At 42.6% G+C, this 26,399-nt stretch overlaps 1 protein-coding gene across 3 annotated transcripts in view; it reads left to right on the top strand.

The window, feature by feature from the left end:
* The window catches only part of Grk5 (G protein-coupled receptor kinase 5), a 201,369-nt gene that overhangs the window by 142,423 nt on the left and 32,547 nt on the right, over nt 1–26,399 (top strand). For all 3 annotated transcript variants that reach the window (XM_052182236.1, XM_052182227.1, XM_052182245.1), the window contains exon 4: nt 10,973–11,050. In XM_052182236.1, coding sequence (XP_052038196.1) covers nt 10,973–11,050 — 78 coding nt within the window. The remainder of the gene's footprint in view (nt 1–10,972; nt 11,051–26,399) is intronic.

Genomic DNA, 26,399 nt, shown 5'->3' with positions numbered 1-26,399 from the left:
CTAGGTAAGAAAGGGTTTTCTATATGCCATAAGTGAGGAGGACGGTGATTTTAAATCTTAAAAGCTGATAAATGGGGTAAAAATTAATAATAATTAGGACAGATTCCAGTGTTGGGAGTAACCAAGGAAGCCTGGTTGTAGAGCTGAGAAGACTGGTCAGTATAGGTAACATGTGCCTGAAGACTAAAAGGAGTGGGGGCTCACAGATAATGGCAAGCGTGTCCATGGTTGAAGAGGAAGCAGTTAGAGCACAGGGAGTAGGAGAAGAAGCACTGATTATGCCACACTATACACCTCTGAAGAACTTTGGCTTTTATGTTACATGAAGTGAAGGAACCAGTGGCAGACTTTAGCAACGCACTGGATGACATGATATGATGTAGGGGGACATGGGTGAAATCTGAGAGATCTGAGAAGAAGCCATTTGCAGCAATCCAGGTAAAAGCCACAGTTTTGGGCCAGGATGGAAAAAGTAAGGATGGGTGGTTGGATTAGTATCCGGGGGTATGTCTTGGAGGTGGGATTTCCAAGGTTCTCTGATGGACTAGTGATGAGATAGAAGTGCTAAGGATGGTTTCCCTATTAGTTGCTTTAGGACAACAGAATAACTGACAAAAGCACCTTAAGGAAACTGGGATTCATTTTGGTTCATTATCTGAGGAAGTCTTGGTATCAGGAGCTTGAGGCAATTGGTCATATTTTATCCATAGTCAGGAAGCAGAGAGTGATAAATACAGGTTGTCACTGCCTCTGCCTCTCATTCCTCCTCCTCTTCCTTCTTCTTAAATCAAAGAACCTTTCTTTCATTTTTTTGTGGGTGTAAGTGTGGGTGTTTTGCCTGCATGAATATCTGTGTACTATGTGCATTCCTGGTATCCTTGGAGACCAGAAGAAGCCATGTGGATGCTGAGAATTGAACTCAGATCCTTTGGAATAGCAGCCAGTACTCCTAACCTGTGCCAATTCTTCAGTCCCATTTTCTCCTTTTTATACAGTTGAAGGACGTGAATGGTGGCGTTGATATTTAGTATAGGCCTTCTCACTTCAGTTGACTATATCTAGATTGCTTCTCATAGACATGTTTATAATCATGTCAAATGGACAATGTTAGCCATCACCATTTCCAAGTTCTGACCTGAGCAACTGGAAGAATGAAGCAAGGCTAAGGTTGTGGGGAGATCATACTGAGAGAAGACCAAGAGTTTCATTTCATAGTCTGAGTCTCTTCAGCATTCAGTGGAGACATTTTATAGACATGCATTTGAAAATATTCCAGGAGAGATAGGCATCCATATCTGGAGCTCATGAGGAAGGGTTGGCCTGGGAATGGAAAACCAGGAATTATCACCATACAACTGAGACATAAAACCTTGGGCCATGGGTGCTTTATTACCCAGCAAGTAGTGGAAGCTGGAGCAGCAATGAGGACCAGTTTCTCCAAGTGCAGGACCAGGGCATCTGGAAAAGATGAGATGGCAACAGACCTGTCTGGAGAGTTGATGAGGCAGAGCAAGGTCAGGCTGAGCTGAGTTGCTGGTGGAATTTTCCAACTATGTTTTCTTGTAGGTGCATTTAGTCCACAAGAAGGGAAAAACTAAAACTCAGAGGATGCCCATTTTCATTCTGGTTGTGCAGTCCTTCCCTTCTTACTGGGCCAGTACCAAGAGCTGTTTATTAGAAAGGAAATGGGAGTCTGGCTCTTGCATTACCGAGCCAAATGCTCTACATACACCTTGACAGAATCCCCACTTAGAGAGACTGACCTGTTTCTTTGGTACTTTTATCTGGGAATTAGTTGGAAATTTAGCTGGGAATCATTGCTACCTGTTGTCATAATTAGCCTCCAGACCCTTTTTACATTTGAAAACTTTGTTGAGTTTTCTAGTGCCAGAATAACTTCTCGTCTGAAGTTATTATTTTTTCCATCTCAACTAGATGGAGGAGGTAGGAAATAACAGCATCCTTGGCATTGCAGTTAATTACCACCCCTGATACTTTGTGGCTTAGCCAGTACCATCCTCCGGAATTCTTACCTCCCTATTAAATGTTCACCAAGTAGAGCTTCTTAAAATTAAGTTATCCTCACAGGGTTGTGACAAAGCCTAGAAAGTACTCCTCTCTGCAATCACATCATCTGCGTCTCTCAGGTCAAGTACAAACTGTGTGTGTTTTCAAATGGGCCTGGTAGTTTTGGGAATAAAATTCTTGTGTATTACTCATCAGACAGTGTAGCTGCATCATTGAGTCTAGGCTGTCAAGGGGCTTCAACAGTCCACTCATGGAGAAAAAGAATCAGTAATCTAAGTCTGACCTCTGGAAGGCAAAGAAAGGTTTGGTTATCTGTCCATTGGCTGAAGGATGGCTCAAGCTAGTGTCAACCACATAGGCCAAGAGGATCTAGCCATGAGCATTTTCAAGATGGATGGGCTAGTCCCTAAACCCGTGCTCTGGAAACATTAACCACTGGCTGGCTAACCTACATTTAGATAACACCTAGAGTTTGCTAGTCTCTTCTTGGTAGGGGAGGGAAAGTTGGATATTGAGCCAGATTTCTTGGTATGCTGGCACAGCCATATCCACTGGAAATAGCAAGAGGTCCCTGGCAGTATGTATTGATCAGATGTCTCCTATGATCAAGCATACCTTCAGTAATTGGGGCTACACAGTGAATGGAAAAGATAAGCTCTATTTCCACATGGTTGCTGACCCTTTTGGGTAAAGAAAGGACTTAAAGATGAAACAGCAGATAGGAAAATCAGCAAAAAGAAGCAAGCAACTCCAACTGTAAGTTTATAGAGCTGTTAAGAGTAGGAATCAGCATATTAGAGTGAGTGTCTGATTCTTGTGTCTGTTCTCAAGGCTCTTTTCCTTCTGTTGGGTTGCCTTGTCCAGCCTTGATGTGATAGTTTTTTTTTTTTTCTTTATCTCATTCTGTTTAATTTTTCATGTTCGGTTGTTATCTCTAGAAGCTTGTTCTTTTCTAATAAGAGACAGAAAGTGAGTAGATCCAGAGGGAGGGGGGTGGGAAAGAACTAGAAGGAGTAGAGGGAGAGGAAACTGTCATTAGGATATATTGTATAAGAAAAGAATATTGTTTTCAATAAAAGGAAAAAACAGGAAAATTAGCTCCTAGTCTTGTGTGTCAGGAATTCTGTGGTGCTGAGGCAGGTGTTCTTGGCTCAGGAATCTGGAAAGGTCACATCAGGATGTTGGCTGGATCTGCTGCTCAGTTATTCACATGGCTGACAAGTTGGTGCTAGCTTTTGGCAAAAGGCTTCAGCCATTCTTCTGGCAGCTCTTTCCATGGGATGTCTTGAGCATCTTCACACTATGGCTCACTCTCTCTAGAGTAAGAAATACATTAGCATAGTAGGAGCTACAGCCTAGTTTCAGAGTATCTATGCTGCTGTTAGCAGATACATGTGTTAGCATGAGTCAGCATGAGAAGAAACTTATCCAGAATTGGAAACAAGGGTTACTAAGCCCATTTTGTTTGCTGCACTTACAAAGATGATGCTATAACAAATGAAACTTCCTATCAGAATATTGCTAAAAAGTTAAGCCAAGCCTTTCACTGGCCAAAAATTACAGATAAGCACACATAATTAGTGGCCTTATACAACATGATTGTTTGGAATTTTGTAAAATGGTAGTTTCTTCCTTATCAGGGCACTAAGTGTTCTATTTCTTTTTGTCTTTCTGTTACTATTACAATTTTCCTTGTGAGTCCTATTTTTCCCTTTTGGGGGTGGGGGTGGGGGTGGGGGTGGGAGGACAGGATATATATAGCCCAGGCTGGTCTCAAACATAGTATGTAACTGAGGATGATTTTAAGCTTCTGATCCTCCTTCCTCTAGCTTCCAAGTGCTGTGATTAAAGATGTGCCCTACCAAGCCTGGTTTTATGTGGTGCTGGCTATTGAACTCAGGGCTTTATGCATGCCAATCAAGTATTCTGCCTAACCTGATCTGTATCCCCAACTAAAGGGTCATACATAAAGGGTTAATCTGAAAAGAGTGCTTCTTCTAAAATGACGTCATCGAGTGGACACTTTTAAACTTGTCCAGTCTGTTAGATGTCCCATGTATATTTCCTAATTATATGGCTGTCCTAGAATGTGTATGTTCTAAATGATGTCAGCCTAGACTACAGTTGATTGTTAGTTCAGAGTTGAACCTGTGAGCTGAGACAAATGAGGGAAGCCTTTCTGTGGTGTCAGTGGATTGAAGGAATGTCCTTCTCTCATAGAGAAAGCCTAAAGAAGGGTGCTATTAATATGGATAAGCTGGTAAAAATGCTTGCTGCCAAGCCCTATGACCTGAGCTTCATCCCTAGTTGCCACCATGGAAGAAGAGAATCAATTCCCACCAGGCAGTGGTGGTGCACTTTAATCCCAGCACCTTCATATGCATATGCATGCTATTGTGTGCATGGGACTGTGTGTGCATGTCAGTACTGAAGCTGACTGAAATTCATACATACATACACATGTGTTCATTCTTGCATAGGAGAAGAGAGGGTTCCAGGGAAGCACATCCTTGGCTCCTGTTTCCTGGGCCCAGCTGCATTCCATTTAGTCTACAGTCTGGCTGTCACTTGGCCCTTGGTCCCAGGAGCCAAGAAAGCAAAGTTTTACCTGAGCTCATTTAGTCTGAGGTTCCTTTCATTTGGAACCAAGAGTGACAAGAACAAGCTTTTATGTGGTGGTCTGATGAGCTTGGTTGAATTGAATTAATTTTAGGGGGAGAAGGAAAAGCAGCTAGCAGGAGAGTGGATGGAGATCTGGGCCTGAGTCTCAGAAGACAGACAGGTAGGATAGACAGGTAGTATGCCAGAGCTCCTCTGCCATGAGACTCTGATAATAGAGATTCTAGTCCAAGGGACTATTCACCTCCACCTTGGGAAGTCCAATGACTCCTTCCTCCTGTCTAGTACCTGTTCTAGACTAGACCTTACTCACACATTAAGGTCCAAAGATCATTCCTAGTAGTTTCATTCTATACCCTAGTGTAGATAGGGGGCTGCCCCCTCTTCCTTCACTGAACCCATTCCATATGTTGTGCCAAGGTGACACAGTGGATCTCTGACCTGGGGGTCTGAGTGGGATGGTCAAATGAAGAACATATATATAGCAGTCAGGCACAATTTTTGGAGTAGGTCAGATCTTTCTGGCTCTGGACCTCTGAGGGTATTCCCCATGTAGTGGCTCAGCATTATAGCTGTAGAGCAGAAAGAAAGCCAGATTGGGGCCTGCCCCCCTGCAGCATGGTGCAGACTATCACCTTGGACTCTCCAGGAAATGGACACCCACTTGAAGTGTAAATGTGGTTCAAAACAGGGCAGTTTACAAAGTGCACACAAGATGAGATATGCTTCCCTTGTGCTGTCACCATGTTCTGACATGCTAGGATGAGGGAAGGGACTGGCCTGTGAAAGCTGGGTCTTCAGAAGAAGGTCTGGGAATGGGATACCAGAGGTAGAATGACAATTACTTCATCTTTACACTGTCCTTCCCCTCTACTGGGTGGGAAGGGATGGAGGAACAGCCTCTGTAATCTGCACATGCAAATAACCAGGGCCAGTGTGGATGGGCCTTGGTGTTTTTCCAGAAAGGTCTGCTAGGAGTAGCACTGCTGACCAGGCATGTTACAGGCCTCTGCATCATAGGCTATAGAATAGCTGACCACATCAATAATTACAGAACCTACAAGTACCAGTTTCATAGTATGTCTGACTTCATCTTTCTGCCAGCTAGAGAAGGTGACACTAAGTCAGCTGAGGTGAATCAGAAAATAGTATAGACCCACCCTCCACCCCCACTAAAGACAAGGTCACATTGTATAGCCTTGGTTGGTTTGGAGTTCAATATGTAGGCTAGGATGGCCTCAAACTCACAGAGATCCACCTGCCTTTGCCTCCCAAGTGCTGAAATTAAAGGTATATGCCACCATATTCAGCTTAAATGCTGCTCTTGATCCAGATTGGCCCTTTTGAAGATGATTCTTTAAAAAAAAAGCATCTGAGGGAGAGGGGCTTTCCATGCTAGAACCCGTTTTCCCTGGAATTTTCTGATTTGATGATGCAGTTTGGACAGGCTCAGAGCATGAAATTTCAGATTTATAAGCTGGGATGTACAATGATGTTGGTGCTCTCTGGCAGTACAGATAGATGACTAATCCTGTGTTGGATGAAATCAGCAGAGCATTTTGCTCCTTGTGTTAGAGCAACATCTGCTCCCTAAGGCTGTCCTTCATTTGTCATAATTCATAGAGAAGCTGGTGAAATGCTGCCTCCCTTGTTTGCACCTGAAGTGAGTATAAGGGGAGAAATAGCATCTAAAGGCACTGAACTCTAGGCAGTGGGAAAGAATCAAGTGGACAGGAAAGAAGATGGTGAGCATATCTTCTGCTGAGGTAGAGGATGTGCCTGCTACTCACTGTGGTAGGAGGGACCATCTTCAAATGGAGTTCAAAAGACATTCCTTGCATTAGGTTTTCCTTTTTTTTTTTTTTTTTTTTTGTCTTTTATAAATTATGAGACAGGGTCTTTGGAGACTTGGCTGACTTAAAGATTCCTTTGCTTCAACCTCCAAGTGCTGGAATTATGGGTTTATTCTTACTACATAGCTATCTTTCTTCCTTGAAGTCATCATCTGTCTGCCATTTTGGGATCCAGATTTGATTGGGAAATTCTAGGCTGTTGACACAAACTTCTCTTTACTGCTTCAGTTTTCTGGCATGAGCTGTTACAAGTTGATTGAAGCTTTTCCCTACCACTTGCAGGGATATTAGCAGAGACGTGGTTTCTGGGTTGCTCCCAGCCTTATGTCATGTGATCCCCCTTGAGCCCATTCATCATAACACCTTCCTTCTCTCTTTAGGTAGCCTCTCAATTCTTGTCCCCATGAGCCCCAGCCTGCATGGGGATCATTCTGGAGACAAGGCCTGTCACTCTAGGTGACTTAATCAGTGTGGAAAAACCAGCTGGCATCTTTCTGTTGGTTTTCTGCCTCCCAAAACTAATGCTTCTCAAGTGGTGGTAGCCTGCCATAGTCTTGTCAAAGAAAGGCCTTTTGATCCAGGAGTGGGAAGGCCTGTCCCCAAGTGCTCCCAGCTACCTCCCTGTGGAGCTTTGTGCCCATCTAGCCTCTGCTAGGAGACAGCTGACCTGAGTGTGATGTTATTTTCTTTTTTAACGTGGCTTTTAGAACCCAGAGCAATAATATTTTCAGCTGGTCACTGAGCCTGATCAGTGAGTCCCAGACCTCCGTCTGGTTAAATAGAACTGCCTTCATAGGTGTATTTTGGGACAGTGCAAATTCAGTGTCAGAGTGGAATTGAGTTACCACAAATGGTAGTCAGCCATTTGCACAGGGACCTGGCCCTATAAAGCAGTCTGGCTATGTCTATGTGCCAGACCACAGGGTGAGTCTTCCAGAAACACAGGATACTCTACTCCCCCTGGAAAAGCGGGGTGGGGGTGGCCTTAGTGTTGAATCTTTGTTGCTTACTAGCTTTGCTATATTTGAAGCTTGGAACCTCAGTGTTTTCTTCTGTATATTGGGAACCGTCATACCTGCCATGCTGGGCAAGTCTGTCAGCAGTGCTCTTTTGGGTGGGGGAAGAGGGAGGGAGGAAGAGAGAAGGAGCATGTGTGTACCTATTCGAACTTTAGGGGGGTTGTTTGGAATATAGGAAAAGAAAATAACAGGAAAAATTCAAGAAGAAAGAGCTAACTCCTCTTCTTAAAGCATCTCAAAAAGTCAACAGTTAAATCAATTCACCATGAAAGTTTTAGTAGTTCAAGCCTCCTTTTGCTGGTGAGGAGAGATATGCTATAACGTGGAGGCAGAGTAGGAATCAGAGCCTAGTGAGCCTGTCCTCACTCTGCTGCTACTGACTGTGGGAACTTAGGCAAATATTTTGCCTCTCTGAGCCTCAGCTCTAGCCTATAAAATAAATGGTTAAATTCCTTCTAGAGCTACCACACCCATAGTCCAAGTGGTCATAGGCTTCATTGGAGAGTTTTGAGTCTTGGCTATTTCATTAGAAAAGGGGCAAGCAAGGCAAGCAGCGAACTTGCTTGCTTTCAATAGAAATGTGCTGCTCCCTCTGTGGCCCTTCCACATGCTTCCTGACCTCTTTTTATATGTTTGTCCAGGAGGGTCTTTTGGGAGGCATAAGGGGACCAGAATGTAGATCCTGAGCTGTGAGCTGCCTTCAGTTTGGCAAGGAGGGCCTAGTATCTACTGCGTCATTGAATACTTGTAAGAGTACAGACCTGTCTGTATTGGTCATTTAACATGCCTTTTTGGGCTGTACTTTGGTGTTGAAGCCTGACAAATTTTCAGATGGTAGTTTTTGAAGTGGTTATATACCATCTGCAATTAGTTGATTGGACTTAATGAGAAAGGCAAACTCACTGGGGCTTCTTGTTATACATAGGACCTTTCTTTCATCTATTTAGCCAAGGGCATTGGATGAATAAAGGAGTCTATCTTGGCTCAAAGAAAATGTAAAACTTTTATTTGGGGAGCAGATTTCCTGGATTGACCAGTGACCTGGAGTCCTAACTTTTTTACTAGTGCCAAGAAAGATTTCTAGGTGTGGAGGTCAGAGCCCCAAACATGACACCTCTGGCTTCATGACCCTGGGCAAGTGGCTCTCTACTACTGAAAAGTGTAGAATGGTACCTTCTGACTCTCTGGTTCCTGATCTGTCAAGATTTGATGGATTCAGATTCATGCTCCTACTACTATGAACTTCATGATGCCTTCCCTACCATAATGAAATGTATTCTTTAAAACTCCAAGCTAGAATAAATCCTTCCTTTATTAATTTGCTTCTGAATTTTGTTATGGCCACAAAGAAAGTAACTATAATAAAAAGTTAGTACTGGGAAAGGGGATCATTACTGTGATATACATAACCATGTGGTTTGTAGGCCTTCAGATATAGTTGGCAGAAGGCACATAGAAGAATTTGGAGCTGCAGGTTAGAATGATGTAAGTAGAGCTTAATGGGCCATTCTAGTGGGAGATCAGAAGATCCAAATCCTGGTAGAAATGTAGATAGTAAAGATTATATTCACAGTATCAGAAAGAAGCAAATTCTAGGGGGAACTGGACTAAAAGCCACTCATATTACATCTTGTCAAAGAATTTTGCTATGTTCTGCCTATGTCTGAAATTAAATCCTAAAGTAAGACACTAATGTTTAGTGGAAGAAATTTCCAAAGAGTATATAGTCAGACCATGGCCTTGTTTTCTTCTCTTAGTTTGATTTACAATAAGAATTCTGAGCAAAAAGTAGAAGAGAAAGATAAGAAAAATGTGAAGAAAACTGGTGAAGAAAAGAATGTGGATGCACTTAAAGTTGCAGACAGGGTGGCACAGAGAAAGCTGAGGATAAAAGTAGCTATAATTGGTAGAGATATTAACATCATGAAGCACAGGAGCAATAGGAAAGATGTCTTTCGAGTGTGACCTCACTCATAGAAAGCTCCGGGACATAAAAATGCAAGTTAATTTTGAAAGTAGAGTGTGGAGTGTTTTCATGAGGAGATAGGTGAGATTATAAAGCTTCCAAGGCACCCTACTATTCTTTCCCAGATTCTCTGAGCAGACATTCAGAGTTCCAATGTCTTTTTAGCTATACTAAAAGGGGTTCTGGATGCATCCTGAGCTAGTAAACAAATCTCACAACATCATACACCTATTGCTAACTTTGCAGTTATCCTGAATTCCAGAGTTTCAGTGTCATGGATGGTTGTACCCAAGTTCTGGGAAAAGCCAATGAGGCCAGGAAATGTGTGACAATTCATAGTCCCTGCAGGGATTCATATGTGTTGGAGTTGACAGGGCTGTAGAGGTGGTACTTACCAAATCTGTTGAAGCTTATACTTAACTACAAACCCTAGATGCTGGGCATGGAGCTATGGAGCCTGGTGTTTGCTATGCTACACTTCACTCTTGCTTTGGTTCATTCATCTTGCTTTTCTCTTGTTTTCTCCCTTTTGGAATAGGAATGCTTACTCTGACACTACATATTCAAAGAACATAACTTGTTTTTAATTTTTACTGGGACCACAGCTAAGAGTATGCCTTAGGTTTCAGGAATCTCAGAAAAGATTTTAGACTTTTGAACATTATTGGGACCATAGAAACTAAGAAGACTCATAAAGTTGGGTTGGATAGATTTTGCTTTATGAGAAAACCTTGAGCCTATGGATCCAAGGACAGAATGTTTGGTTTGGGTGTCAAATGTTTCTAGTCTCATGTGTTTGAACATTTTGTCTCTAGTATAGTGATTCTGATGGTGGTTGTTATAGAATCTTTGGTATATAGAAGTTAGGCCCCATGGCTGACATGGTGCCCTAGAGGCAAGCCTTGCAGGTTATACTCTAATTTTACTTTCAGCCTCAGGCTTCTGCTTCCTGATCTAACAAAATGTGACTAGCCTGGGTCCTGCCTCCATGAACTCCATCATTGATGCCCCACCACGATGGACTATACTAGTGGTGTTCAACCTTCCTAATGCTTTGATACATTTCCACATGTTGTGGTGACTCCCTAATCATACAATTATTTTATTGCTACTTCATAACTGTAATTTTGCCACCATTCAGAATATCTGATATGCAACTCCCAAAAGAGTTGTGACCCACATGTTAAAAATCTACCACTTAAAATTGTAAACCCATTTTCCCTTTAAAAATAAATAAATTTGTAGCAGAAATCTATTGGGCTCATGATCAGAGGTTTCAGTTCATGGGTGGGTGAATCCATTCCTATGGAGGGTAGAATATTTTTATTGGACTTTGGCCTCCCTGGCCAGGCCTTCCTTTCTATGTGCCACAGTTTCCTATTTGATGAAGGAGGGGGTTGGTCAGGTGGTTCTCAAGAGATTTCAAGACTTCATAATTATTCCAACTTCAGCAGCAAACTGTTATTTTTTTTTCCCATCTGTTTTAGGCAGAATACGAAATTACTCCAGATGAAAACCTTGGAGCAAAGGGGAAGGAAATAATGACCAAGTACCTCACTCCAAAGGTAAGAGTCCTCCTAAACTTCTCATTGTGAGGAATGGGAAGCCCTGTCTAGGAATGTGGGCAGCCCTGACTTGCAGAGTTGGTGGCTTCCTGTGGTTTCCAGAGTGCCATAGTTTCCATTTTCACTTAGACATGCTTCAGCCTTACAGAGCCAGAAAGAAATAGATGGTCCAGGATAGGACTGGCATAGGGTAGGAAACCCGGTCCCTTCTAAGGATCTTCTTACTGCCCACATATTTAGACAGGAAAGTGAATGTCTCACTAAAATTGGAGTTAGAAGTGCACAGAATAAAGGACTCAGTAAGAAGCATTTCTAGTAAGATAATAATGAGGAACATGGCCAGGAATGACCAGGAGGAAGAGGTACTTCAAGCAAATTGGAAGTGGGCCATCAGTGGGAAACGAGAGAATGTAGAGGATTTTGAGGTTCTAGAGAATACTCAAGGACAAAAGCCTACCTTGACCTGAATACCTATCCAGTTATTGAAGGAACCTGAATGGCACTGCCCCCCCCACAGGCCAGGGAACCTGAATTTTCTATTATCTGCTTTACTTTGACATAGCATTGTCTTGAGAACAATTGGTCAGTGTTGAGACTAAATGATGGTTGAGAGCACTCATCTCTATTGTTCTGATCAAGGCTCAGGGCACAATGTGGAAGAAAGAGTGGAAAGAATGTATCCAAGGGAAGGGTTACATGATGTGTTTGTAAAAAGATAAAGAGAAAGGGAATGTGTTCTATGGAGGTATAGTCAAGTATGAGGGAAAGGGATAATGTCTCATCGGCCCCATGCTGAGGCATCCCTTCCCCCTGAGGGACCATCCACATGATGATATAGTATAGAATAGAGTTTATTCAGGGCTTGGGGAGGGGAGTTAAGAGGGTAGTAGAGGCAGAGAAAGGCGGAGAGGGGTGGGAGTGAGAGGAGTAGAAGCTGACCATTAGCATGTGGAAGGGGCAGGGAGGGAATTGGGAAGAGGCAAGGGGATAGGGAGCAAGAAGGGAAGAGCAAGAGAGAGAGAGAGAGAGAGAGAGAGAGAGAGGGGGAGAGGGAGAGGGAGGAAGAGGGAGAGAGAGAGAGGGAGGAAGAGGGAGAGAGAGAGAGGAAGAGGGAGGGAAGGAGGGAGGGAGGGAGGGAGGAGGCAAGAAGCCCCTTTTACAGTGGGTCAGGCCTATCTGGCTGTTACCAGGTAACTGGGGTGGAGCATACTTGGCTGTTGCCAGGTAACTGTGGAGGTGGAGTCCAGACCCAATGCTAACATTACAGATCACTGTCTTTTAGGTATGGCTTGGACTCCTGTTTGTTTGTTTTGTTTTGTTTGTTTTTTTAAGACAGGGTTTTTCTGTGTAGTTCCAGATGTCCTGGAACTTGCTCTGTAGACTAGAGTGGCCTGGAACTCACAGAGATCTGCTTGCTTCTGCTTCTCAAGTGCTGGGATTAAAAGTATTCCCAGCAGTTCTTGGACTCTTGAACTCACATTTGCACTGTAGTTACCTACACAAGATCTGCAATAAGATTGAGTCCATTATGGATTAGGGTGGGTTCATGGTGTCTTACCTACTCCTCCCTGAGTATTTATAGCCAGTTAATGGTTCTTGGGTGAGGGAGAGACACCCTCACCCATGTTCCTGTAAGCAACCTTTTTGGAGCTTTTTTGGTGAAGTCACAGGGGAGGATGGTCTTAGAAACACCACCTCCTCCACCCCCATACCTCTATGGCTTTTGTTTCTCTGTTTTTGGTGACAAAAATCTCAACTATTTCAAGCTAGCCAAGAACTCACTGTGTAGTCTAACCACATACATTTTTTTAAATTCATCTATGTGTGTGTGTGTGTGTGTGTGTGTGTGTGTGTACATGCATGCATGAACACAGGTGCTATATGACATGTGTAGAGGTTAAAGGAGAACTTTAATGAATCTGTTCTCTCTTTTCACCATGTGAAACCTGGCACTCAAACTCAGGACATCAGGCTTGGTGGGAAATGACTTTATACACTGAGCCATCTCACTAACCTTCAAGTCCTCCTCAGCATCCAACTTTTTAGGATTATAGACATGTGTAACTATAACCAGTTTTAGTTTCCCCATTGGACTCACGTGGTGCAAGCCATCGACATTAGAGGAGAGAGATATCTTTGTGAGCAATTCCTTACCCTCTGGGGCCATTCATTGATCATCTTGTTCAGGCTCCTAGACTTTGGGTACAGTTCCTGGATGGATGGCCCAGGTTACTGATAGACTAAGTCATCACACTTGCAGGATAAAGTCCTAGCCACCATTCATTCCCAATACTCAGTACCTGTGATCATCCATGACTACAGTTATCATGGCCATGTCCTTTCCATTCCAGCCAAATGTGTGACCTTTATCACTCTGCAGCTCCATATGCCTACTGAGTAGCCACTTCTGACACATAACAGATCTCATTTTCTTGCTTCTGCCCTGGTCTTCCCCCTGTGTTTCCATCCTAATCATACACTTCTGTTTATGGACCTACAGGCATCATTTTTCAAAACTGGCAGAATTAATGCTGGTAATATACCTTAAAGTAAAACCTACTCAGCCTGCTCTGGCCAATATGTGCTTCATCTATGTATCTTCCATCTGTGAGCCATTGAGTAGCACTACCTCGGCTCGTCCACACATGCTATCCCTGTCATTATGCAAGTGGTTCATCCTGTTGACACAGAGTCATGGCATATGAAGCAGCTGAAGGTGACTGCATTTCTGGTCTAGCCACCATGTAAAACACAAAAAGCACTCTGAGTGTGAACAGATGTCTTAAGTCTAGAGGCAGTGCTTCTAAGGGGAGGAAGTATCCTGAGGGATGATTATGGCATAGCTCCCTGGCTGAGCATCTAGTGTGCCAGGCTCCCAGGTTGCTAAAAGGGCAGCCATGGCCTGCCAAGATCAAACCTCGTATTACCAGCCCATGGAGTTTTTACCACCGTATACCAAGGCATCTTCCTACTACAAGTGTAGTAGGCCTGGTCAATCTCTCCATCTATACTACAAAAGAGGCTGTTACCTGCATGTGGCTTTTCAAAACAATGAAAGCTGATGAGTATTTTTACTTGCTATGTCAAGCATTAGTTCAGAGTCCTTGTTATTGCTATAGATAATCTGTCCTGAAGCTGAGGAAGGGGGTTGGGGGAGGCTTGCCAGCTATCACCTCCCAGGCCACACAGCCAGAAAGTATCAGGCCAGAACTTGAGCCCAGTCAGGATGATCCTGGAGTATCTTTCACTTGGAATATCATTTATCAGTCCTCCCATTCACTATGCCTCAGCCCTAATCACCTGGCGAGGATAGAGTGTTTGCTTTGCACAAAAGGGAATTGGCTCTGTGGCCTGTCTCAGTGTATGGGGTCAAAAAGCACTGCATGTTCTCCTCTCTCACACCTTGCTGCCTTGAGGGACAGGTTCTTCCCTCCTTAGAGAGTCTTTACCAGAAGTCTCATCTGAGCCCTTCAGGTTCCCTACCTCTGTTCATGCTTCCTTGTCTCCTAGAGTCATGAAATCTAGATTCCCACATAAGCTCAGATGGTCTTGTAAGTGCCTCCATGCCTGCCAACATTTTTTCCTTAAGTACTCCTCAGTTTCTGAAATTTAAACCACACCATCTGCTGCAATTCAGGGGCCTGGGTAAGGCCATCCCCTGGGTTGAGTGTTTTCCTACAATAAATCTTGAACTGCCTCCTCAGCCTTTCCTGAAGGAGCTTTTTCAAAGCCTGCTACATTTCTCAGTGGTACAGAGACCCTTGTTTAGAATGAACAAAGGGCTGGGTGAGGGCCTGAGCTAGAAGCTGATAGTTTCATAAAGTCCCAGTGCCAATGTCCCCCAAACTAAATCATCCTTACACTAGGGCTTTGTTCAAGATTCAACTCAGGTGCTATCCCTATCCCTATTCAGTGGTGCTATCCGGACTCATCTTCATGTACAGCCTCATTGGTCTTTGTCCCTGCTATTTTAAGAATGCTGTTCTCTGTTCCATCTCTGTCACCCTTGTGTCTACATTTGTTTGGTTCTAATGGCTTCCAGTGCCTAAGGCCTCCTTTGCCACTAGCCAGTCCATTGCTCTGATCTCGTGCTGAGTAACCTATTCTTTTTTTTGGGCTTCTCTGCCTCAATGTGGGATTCTAAGAAGCCCAGTTGGTTGATCAGTTGGTTGATACAAGTCAATACTGTGTAGACAGTTCTAGAGCCCAGTTGAAAATAAATTAAATGTTTATGATGGGAGTAGTATTAGAGCTCATACTAGAAAGTTTGTCTCAAGAAGCTACAAGCCCAGCCAGTGAACCAGGGGAACTTCTAGAAGACCATGCTACCAAAGCAGATCTGAAAGGAGGAGGAGGAGGAAACCAGGTACCCAAAGAAGAGAAAGAGGAAGAACTTTTCATGGCTTCTGTGAGTACCAAACAAACAAGTGGTACACAGGCATAGATGCAGACAAAACACTCATACATATAAAGTGAAAATGAAATAAATTATATTAGACCATGTAGCCATTACTTGAAAGTTCTGATTTACTTATATCTTCATCAGTACTTCTTTCTTCCTCTCTCCTTTTTTTAATCCCTCCCCCTTCTCACTCTGTGTGTGCAGGGGAGGGGGTAAACAAATGAACCAATAGAATTAATGAGACATATTTGTGTGGGTACATTGGATTCTAGAGGTTGATTTTAGGTGTCCTCTAATATTGCTCTCTACCTGTTTTTTTTCTTCTTTCGGAGACAGAGTCTCTTGAAACTGGAGTTCATCATTTTGGCTAGATCGGCTGGCTAACAAGCTCTGAAATCCTCCTGTCTCTGCCTCCTCAGTGCTGGAGTTACAGGGTCACCGTCATACCCAGATTTTATGTGGGTCCTGGGGATCTGAACTTAAGTCCTGATGCTTAGTACTTTACCCACCTTAGCCTTCAGCTTTTTTGCCTTTAGTTTTTTTCAATCTTAGTGGGTATGGGGTGGTTTCTTGGTATGGTTTTGATTTGCATTTCCCTCGTCACTAATAATGTTTCATCCTTTTCTGTGCTTATTGGCCATCTGTATATTTTCTTTGAAAAGGGCCTGTTTAAAACCTCTGCCCATTTTAAAAGCTAGTTGTTTGTCTTTTTGCTGTTGACTTGTAAGAGTTCTTTGTATTGTTGGGTTCGGGGTGGAAGCCAAAAAAACCTCACTTTAGATATGGAAGCTTAAAAATGAAAGCTTTATTTTCTGAGCACTTAGGGATGCAAGCAGTTCAGGATCTGAACTGCATCCCCAAAGGGAGATTGTACAACATTTCTATAGGATGGGAACACAAAGCAAGGGGCAGTGGGACAGGTTGTTGCACTGACCATATTTCAATACAAGGGTTTAAGTAAGGTAGTTAACACTGGTGACTGGGCCTTATCCAGGTTACCTGGTTTCAGGGTCCTTAATTCAGATTATGCAGCCAGGTCTCCTCCTGGACTCTGGCCTAGAATTTTAGAATAATAAGAAAACAATGGAGTGGCAAGCTACACTTACTTAGACAATTAATTCAAGACAAGCAACACATTTCTGACTTTTGTGCCTTAGTTTAGATAATGGGATAACAGCATCTTTTCTCTTTACATCCTTTACTGGTTAACAGACAGATATGAAACATCTGAAGAAGCAAGATAGGAGTTGAGTTCTGTGACATGGGAACATACACTCAGTTTTGACCCTGCCAGCAAGGTGGAACTCATACCTTAGATGATTGGACTCAGGAAACTACCTCCTAATAGTAGTTCTAGATATAAATCTTGTTTCAAAATATATGTTTTGAAATTATTTTTTCTATTGTGGGCCCCATCTTTTCATTTTCTTGGTAGAATCATTTGAGATATTTATAATGATTTGAAGAAATTCATAGTTCATTCCTGTTACTTATTTTCAAATGGCTTGTGCTTGGCTTACCTTATATGTTTTTCTAAGAAGTCCTATGTTCCTCTGGATACAGGATGTATGTAGATACAAAAATGAACAAATCATGATGTACTTGATGTCTCATAAGCTATTCTTCTAATGGAGCACCAAAACCCTGATGTCTTTTAGAAGATCAGGACCAAGCCTGACTCTTCACAACAGCCTTTCGGTCCCTTGGAGTACAGCACTGTACTGCATTGACTTTTTCAGTTGTGTGGATCTTCCAGCAACTCTCAAAGAGGGCATTCATGAATCCACATTATAGATTTGGCAGCTGAGGTCTAAAAAGAGAAGCTAGCTCAGGGTGGAGCCCTGAGTAAGTTGCCTAAGCAGGGCTATCTGTAGGACATTTTGCTGTAGCTCATTTTAATTGGGCTCACAAACCATTGTGCTGGATCTGCATTATTGATATCTTAATGACTACGGCTTGGCAGGTGGCTCCCACTTAAGTTGTAATTTTGCTGAAAAGAATTAGTGGATCTATATGAAGCTCAATACTGGGGCATTGATGCCCCCTGCCTCCAAACTCCCAGCACACTTACACACAATCACTGACCAAAAGCAACTTAGAGAAAAGTGTTTGTTTGGTTTATACTTCCAGATCATAGTCTATCACTGAGGGAAGTTAGAGTAGGAACTTAAGGCCTATATGGGGTTCTTCCTAGACAGGAAGAGTGGACAGGTGGGATGAGCAGATTGACATGAACCACTGTAGTATTCCTTTTTGAGATGCTGGGAATGCCCAGCCCAGGTGGTATTTGGAGTTTATTTTTGGCCAGAGTTCCTCAGGCAGGATGTTGTTCTCAGTGCCCTATGCAGATATAGGGCTGCCTCTTTGTTTCCATAAACAATGACAGGGTAAAACAGGGAAGTTTGTTCCTGTTATAGAGGGAGCAACCTATCAGCCTACTTTTTCACAAAATAAATTTATCCCTAATTTGTTTGGCTCTTTGAGAAAATAGCCACCCTTGAAAAAAGAAAAGGAATTACATGAAAAGAAACAGTGGGGCTGGAGAGATGGCTCAGCTGTTAAAGGCTAGGTTCACAACCATAAAATATAAGAAACAGTGATTCCAAGTTTTCTTCATTTCTTTCTTATTCATTGCATCATCTCGGTGGTACTTTTTTCTACCCCACATATTGCACCAGGATATTGAGCAAGGCACCTCAGGCTGGTTCTCAGTTTTGGCCTTAGGGCAGTCAGCTAGCTTCGCTAGTTTTCAGGATGCATATAAGACAAGCCCTGATAACTTCAAAGCCCTAGAGCCTGTATTAGTAATTTTTGCATCCCTGTTATCAAATGCATGGCAGAAACAACTTCAGAGACAAGGAATTATTTGGCTCGTGGTTTTAGGGAGTTTCAAAGTTCACACAGTAGGGAACGCATGACAAAGCAGTTCAATCTGTAGTAGTGGAACCTTGAAGTATATTCTAGTTTCTTTTCTGTTTCTTGATAGAATACTCTTACCAAAAGCAGGGGAAGAAAGGGTTTCTTAGGTTTATACTTTGAGGTTCCATCACTCAGGGAAGTTGGGGTAGGAACTCAAGCAGAACTCTGAAACTGAGACCACGGAGGAATGCTGCTTGCTGGCTTTCTCCTTAGTTTACTTAGACTTATGAAAACCCAGGATTAGTTGCCCAGGAATGGTACTTACTGCCCATTGTGGGCAGGCCCTCCTATATCAATTAACAGTCAAAAAATTCCTCATGTGGTAGAAGACCAGGAAACAGGGAGTGTAGGCTAGCACCAGGGCATGGGTATAACCTTCAAAGGCTCTTATGACCTACTGTCTTTATCCAGGCTCTACCCTCTAAAACTTTCACAGCTTTCAGAATACTTATCAAGCTATAAACCAGGCATTCAAAATATTAAACCTTTGAGGACATTTCAGCTTCAAACCAGAGCATCATCTTATTTAGTCATCTGAGTATGGAATGAAGGGAGTTGGCGCAGCACTAGACTCACACTTTCATAGATCTCATCATGTTTGCAGACCATGAATACAATAATAAGCATTTTTCTTTTGAATTAAGTCATGTTTTAACTGTATGTGCTATAAGGTAAACCATTATACATATGTCACAGAGATAACTGAAAGTAAAGCTCTGAATTAGATGAACCTTTCTTACTGTGTAGAGATTAGTATGTGTCAGAGATGAGCCAGTGACATACTAACACACTGTTGAAACTTGCTGTATGAGACTTGAAAAAGAATTGAACAGGATAAACTTCTCCCTGAGTACCTCAATATCATTTGTCACTTTGTTTCTCCTTAGACCAATAATTATCTTTGGAAATGCTCTCTGCTCCCTATCTAGTGATGCACCATGGAATGCTGGCTTGATGATAATGAGAATAGCATGGCCTGGAATAAGGATTCCTGAACCAGGTGGCACAACCCTGGCTATCACACTATTTAACCAACCTTCGGTCTCCAGGGCAACCAAAGGCATGGAAATTACTCCCACAAAAGTACTCTGTCCATCCTCTCTGTAGACCTTGGACTCTAACTACAACCCCTGGCTTTTTTTCCTCCACTGAAATTGTTAGTTCTTGTCTCCCAGCAACAGGCATGGATCTTCCTGCTGATGTCAATAAATGTAATGAGCTCAGAGTCCATCTTTGCCTACCCAGGTGACTGCATATGGTGGAAAGGTTGGGGAGTCATATACCATGCCTTTCAGCTTCTTGCCACAGTACTAGGAGGAACCTTGAGGGTGAAATGATTAGAAAGAATGGTTGAGGGTGGGACTTTTGAGGTCCTTTTCTACCCAAGTGCCAAGCAGGCACTTCCAGGACCAGATTGGATTGGGCATTTTGTGAGTTATGGGATTTCAGACAACTAGAGTTCTCAAAGAAGCCCCAGTGTGGGTAGGCATCTTCCATTTTGGGGGCAACAGAAAGGAAGTTAGAAAGCATTAAGCCATGTTTGTATTTACTAGGTATCCTGAGACAAAAGAAAGGGGCTAATATTATTTATTGGTCAACTACTGCATGCCTGGATCCTCACATTCCAACTTTTCCTGATACATCAGAGTAATTGTCTGAAATGAAGAGAAATAAGTCACCCAGGATGGGTCACACTTCCCCAAGGAACATTAGGGCATATTGAGCAGGGTCATGGCAATATTCTATCTCCTGATTTCTAGTGTACAGATAAAGATCTTGTCCTACTCCCCGGGCTCTGACTGTAAGAATAGTTAGGGTTCGATGGAACTCAGTTTGAAAATTACTGAGTTAAGCCAGGTTATTCATTTCCTACATGAAGAAACTGAGGACCAGAGAAAGACTGTATTTCCTTGGTCACATAACTTGAAAGAGGAGACTGGAATGACCTTTCCAAGAAACTACACCCCTTGACTCTGTTTTCATCTTCCACCATAGCTGGCCTGCAGCTGGGCCCAGATCCCTCCCAGGCTGCTCTTATTTCAGCCAGTAAGTGTCTAATGCTGAGCCATGCGTAGTGTCTGAGGTTGTTAGAGGAGGTAGCTGGCACCAAACCATTCACACTTACAAGTTGAATTATTGTCTCTTATACTTCCTTACCTAAAGTGGGTTTTCATATTGGAGATGGGAGGGAAAAAACATTAATTATTGTATACTATATGGGAGTTTTTGCTTTTAGCTCATTCCAATATCCTTATAATTCTAAATGAAAAATAACAATTGTCTCAGTTTTACCCTAGGCCAAAATTTTTTTAGGGAAAACTATAAACAGGGACTCAAATAGATATGTGTATGAAAATTCCATACAGCATTATTTATAATTAGACTAGAACACAAGTGTCCATCGATATATGAATGCAAAATACTGCATATATAACAAGCAGCATATTTAATTCCACCAAGTTCTGATACATGCTATAGCATGGATGAAACTTAACATTGAGCTAACTAAAAGGTGACAGATAGAACTCATTAGTTTCCTGGGATAAATACATCTTAAAAATGTGTGTGTGTGTGTGTGTGTGTGTGTGTGTGTGTGTGTGTGTGTGTGTGTGTAGTTAGTTAGTTTGCTACTTTTACCATGTGGGACCCAGGGATTGAATTTATCTTACAGGTTTGGTAGCAGATGTCCTTAGCTGCTGAACCATCTGGCCAGCACAGGATAAGCAAATCTACAGAAAGTAGAATCAAGTTTTCCAGGGCCTCATAGAAAGAATGGAGAGTGAATTAATGGATACTTAATGGGTACAATAAACTGTGCTTAGAGTGACAATTTTTTTAAAAAAGATGATTGAGAAGATGAACTCAACAACCCTGAATGGTACATTTAAAATGATTAAAGTGTCATATTTATGCTTTACCATGTAAAAGTAAAAAAGTGAAAAAGTAAGAGTGAGACTGGTATATAACCTCACTCACTTAGAGGTCTTTCTACATTGTAGTCTTCTCAGAATTCATCCTAGGACAAAATTGTCCCCTGAATCAGTTTCCTGGGTGTAGCTGGAGTGATGAGGCAAGACAAATGATCAAGTCTCAAAGTGGGGTGGGGCTGGTGTCTACAGCATGTCCATGCTGGTTGGACTCAATCATTTATAATTTTCTCACATCACAGGCTTCCTGCACAGTCCTTTAGAATTGTTATACAGTTGTCCTTCATTCATATATACCTGATTCCTGAAGTATTTTTTTTTTCTGGAAACAAAATTGTCTTTGTCTTTAGCCTGGTTTCATTTCAGTTTCTCACAGCAAGATGATACCGGCCCCTTGGGACCTTTTTCCTTTCTTGTGACCTTTCAGGTCAGAAATTTAGATACCTATAGAGCCAGCCCTGCTTCTGAAATAGTTTTTTTCTCTTTGTTTTTCATTCTCAGAACTCTATTTTGGATATCTGCAGTCAGAGACTATCCATAGGCTTCCTGGGCATCCTTGCCCCAGCTGTCTTGGATGGGCAGGACACTGTTCCCAAGAGTACATGTGTTTGGCTGACTCCTTGTATATCCCATTCCCATCTTAGGCATAGACATGACATCTAATAGGCATAGGAATTCTCATCTCTCCTTTGTCTCTAACATCTATAGATTAAGATCTTTACTAGAGAAAAATCTAGCCCACTTTTAGATGGAGACTAGATTGGGAGATATGAAACAGAAGAGCAGTGAATAGTCTAGAAGACATAAAACCAGCTGGCTGTGTTCTCACTTCTCATACACAAAGCCTAAGGGACTCTCCCGTAGGAACATTCCGCACTTCAGCCTGTTGGGACCAGAGTGCCAATTGCCAAGAACCTTTTTGTGATGGCATTGACTCATGCAGAACAAATCTAGCTGGATGTAAACCACAAGGAAGAACCCCTTCTGCTCCAGCAACTTCTCTGGGGTGGCAAGCCCCACATTGCAAAGCCTGTGTAAACATTTCTGGTTGCACACTTTGGTTCACAGGTCACAACTGGGGATTATCAAATTGACAGAACTCAGCTGGCCTATTATTCCATGTCTGGGTATACTGCATTTTTGTTAATTATCCTCTTTTGCTTCTGACGTAAAAGGTCAAGGCCTGGGTCAGAGTCACTGTGATTTCCTTTTCTTCTCATTAGAGCTATCTAACTCCCAGCACCAATGATTAAATTCCAATGCTGTTTAAAATGTTCACTGTCTCTCTTCCCATTGCTCAAGAGTCTTTCATCCTAGACTGTGAAGTCACTTGAAAAGTCAAGAAACTGTGATCTCTTGAGCCTGGTGAGTGTTCTTCCTCTGAGACCATGGCTGTTTCTCAAGGGTTCTATGATTCTACTTTGCTGACCCAAAGGGAGGTCCCTGTAGCCAAGTCAATGGGGCTTGCTCCAGGCTCTTCCTTACCTTCATTTTATCACCTACTGTCAATCAGGGTTCTTGTAGGCTGTCTTATCCTCTGAAAGTTGTCCAGAATCAGTTTTGCCCTAAGAGAAAATTTAATTCTTCCCGAATTTTCCTTTCAGTTTTCTTTGAAGACTTCCTGGAGCACAAACACCAGAAGTGGAAAGATAAACAGACCTCTTTATTGCCTAGTTAGTCCATTCATCTTTAGGCATGGCCATACCTTGCCTCAGCTGTACAGCACCTGTGTCTGATGAGACCATATCTGTAGTTATTCCTGGAGACCAAGAGGCTGCCTACAGTTGATCACCCATAGTCCTCATTGGTTTGTAACTACTCCTGCTGGCCTGTTGAGTTGCTCTTTTAAGTTATTGTGCTGAGTCCTGTGGCATGGATTCAGGATAGACATACAAGGAGCCAATGGCTGATAGACAAGACTTGGCTCAGACCCCAGCTGGAGGAGTGTCTGAATGATCACACAATATCCTTTACCTCTGCTTACTCTTGGCCTTACTCAGCTGTCCTTAGGGTCATCACTCCAGAGTTCACCATTCATAGAGTTAGTTACCAGAGTGGTGGCCATATACTTGCATTTTGATGGAATTGTGGGCCTCATAAAGGATGTTGTTACTTCCAAACCAGTGTCAGAGTGTTTCCTATGTGCCATCCCCACCTGCAGGCCATGGGCACAGGTATGAGTGATGTTGTGAATTCTGGTTGAATTCCTTTTATCTTAGAAGATTGCTGCTCCTCATTCATCATCAGTGCTCATAGATTAAAATCTTTACTGGAGTTTCCAGGCATGATAACACATGTCTTTTATCCCAGCACAGAGACAGGTGAATCTCTCTCTGTTGAGGCCTGTCAGTGTTAGTGGCTATTTTAATAAGTGTTTTACAGTTTCTCTTAACCCAGCTAGCTTCCAAATAATTGAAACTGAACTATTATATTTATTTTACAAGCTTTAAGGACATAATAACTGAGTATTACTCTATTTTATTCCCCTAAGATAATATGGCCACCTTCTAGCCAAAATCCCTGATATACTTGCATTTTATGGCTTTCTGAGCCTGAGTTATTTTCTCATGGAATCTCCTGGACTCTCTTCCTGTGGCAGTCCCCACTTTCCCTCTCTTTTCTCTCTTCCCCTCCCCTAGCTAGTGGAAGTCATGCCCCATTATCTCTTTTTCTTGGCCATTGTTTGATCAGTTTTTATTGTCAAGTCAGAGAATAAATGGGGAGCAATGTTTATACAAACTGAAACAGGAGATTCTTAGAATAAACGTTACAGTTGCCAAGTCAGGATTGCAACATGATATGGGAGCAGAGAAATCATCACTTGAATAATACAAGGATAATCTTTACTACACAAAAACATTATGTCTACAGATCTGATCTGTGGAGCAAGTTGCAGGACAGCCAGGGCTTCACAGAACAACCCTGTCTCAAAAACCAAAAACACAAAAAATATTCACTGGAGAAAAACCTAGTACAGTTTCAGATGGCAAACAGCAAGGTGCTCACACACCCAATCACATGATACTCTATAGAGCTCAGTCAGGCTCTGGGTCTTTGAGATCTTCATGAAATAGAAAGATGACAGGTTGGGTTCATCTTCCTAGAGAATTGGAGGTTGCTGAGGCATAAGCTAGGGTCGGGACAGATCTCTGGGAAGGACCTGTGAGACTAAGCACGAGCACTCTGTAGTATTGGCAAATAAAAGTCCAGGTTTTGTCGGGGCTGAATGTGGGAAGTATCTTCTTTAAGAAAATGGTAGCAGCTGTGTGTAGTGGTTGGTACACACACCTCAGCACTATGGAGGCTAAGGCATCAGGAACATCACCATTAGTTTGAGGTCAGCTTGAGCTAAAAGCAAGATCCTGTCTCATGGAGCTAGAGAGATGACTAAACTATTAAGAGCACTTGCTGTTCTTGCAGAGGTCCTGAGTTTGATTCCCAGCACCCACATTTGACCCACACCGTCCTAACTCTAGTTCCAAGGAATCTGGATGCCCTCTTCTGACTAGCACACGATGCACATACATACAAGCAGGCAAAACATTTATACATATAAAATAAATCTTAAAGAAAAGATTATGCCACAGCGAGGAGGAAGGAAGAAAGGAAGGAAGGAAGGAAGGAAGGAAGGAAGGAAGGAAGGAAGGAAGGAAGGAAGGAAGGAAAAGAACATCTTTCTAGGGGGCTAGTAAGATGGCTTAATGTTTAACAGCATTTGTTGCTTTTGCAGAGAACCTGGGTTGGGTTTCCAATACCTACATGGTAGCTTACAGCCATCTGTAACTCCAGTTCTGGAGCATCTAGCACTCTCCTATGCTCCATGGATACCAGGAATGCACATGGTATACATGCATACTGTAGGTAAAACATTCATAAAATAAAAATGAGTTTATTTTTAAAAAGAGCATATCATGTACAAAATTAAATACTGAAAATAAAACAAGAAATCATAAAATTCCTAGAACGATCCCTGTTTACTGAATTTGTTTTGTTTTTAAAGAAATCTTGTTTTGTCCATTGAAAGTGGCTTCCCACGCCAGTCAGTGGTGGTGGCGGCGCACACCTGTAATCCCAGCACTCTGGGAGGCAGAGGCAGGCAGATTTCTGAGTTCGAGGCCAGCCTGGTCTACAGAGTGAGTTCCAGGACAGCCAGGGCTATACAGAGAAACCCTGTCTCAAAAAAAAACAAATCCCCCCCCCCCCAAAAAAAAAAGTGGCTTCCCTTCCCCATCTGTAATATTTTGTATTATTACCTCATATTCTGTATATATTCTGTAATATTGCTGCCTCAGAATAGCAAGTAGAGATCCCCAGGCTTAAACTTTCTTTACCACAAGTGCTTCTGATTCTGACTGGAGATCAGGAAAGATCAAAGGCACGATGAGCTTCCTTCCTAATGGCGGAAACTTGCTTTTCTGGGCTTCCTTTGCATGCTCTAAGACACCATGACAGTGCTCGGGACTATAGCTGACTTGCTGGGTTGTCCTTAGGGAACCTAAGTAAGGAGAGGGATTGTACCTGCCATGAACTACTGGATCTGAACTTTAGACCCAGTGTGGAGGGTGCTTTGCTCATAGCTGTACTGATTTCTTTCTTCCCAGTGACCCAGAAAACAAAACCTTTCATTCTCCTTTGATGTGTTCTTGTTTGGGGCTTGTGGATTGTATCTCCTGCCTGGCCACAGACAGAAAGGAACTGCCCCAGACGGGCTTGAGGGCAGACGGCAGCAGCTCTAACACATGGCTCTAAGGTTTTGATTAAAAAGGTGAAAGAATGCTGTATTTTCTCCCTCTCAGCCAGGCCTTAAATCAACCCTCAAGCAAGGAAATGCTCTCCATGAGCTGCAGTCCAATGACTTTCCCTTTGTCTTCTGGTTGTGGTTAGACAACATGTGCAGTTTTGAGCCTCACTGGAATAATTCCTCATCTTATGCTCCTACCACTTTCTGCTCTCCTCACCCAGTTCTTCAGGTCTACACAGTAACAAGGTGATATCTTCTAGCTGCTCAGTGGGAAAATTATTAGAAAGCTGTAGGCAGGGACCCCCCCTCATATCATCAAATTAACCTATAAGAGACACAGTATTACTTGGACTGGGTTGG

The sequence above is a fragment of the Apodemus sylvaticus genome, chromosome 1 (assembly GCF_947179515.1).
Source record: "Apodemus sylvaticus chromosome 1, mApoSyl1.1, whole genome shotgun sequence".
In the NCBI taxonomy this organism is placed as follows: Eukaryota; Metazoa; Chordata; class Mammalia; order Rodentia; family Muridae; genus Apodemus; species Apodemus sylvaticus.
The sequence above is the reverse complement of the archived record's forward strand: the minus strand, read 5'-3'. Positions and strand labels throughout refer to the sequence as shown.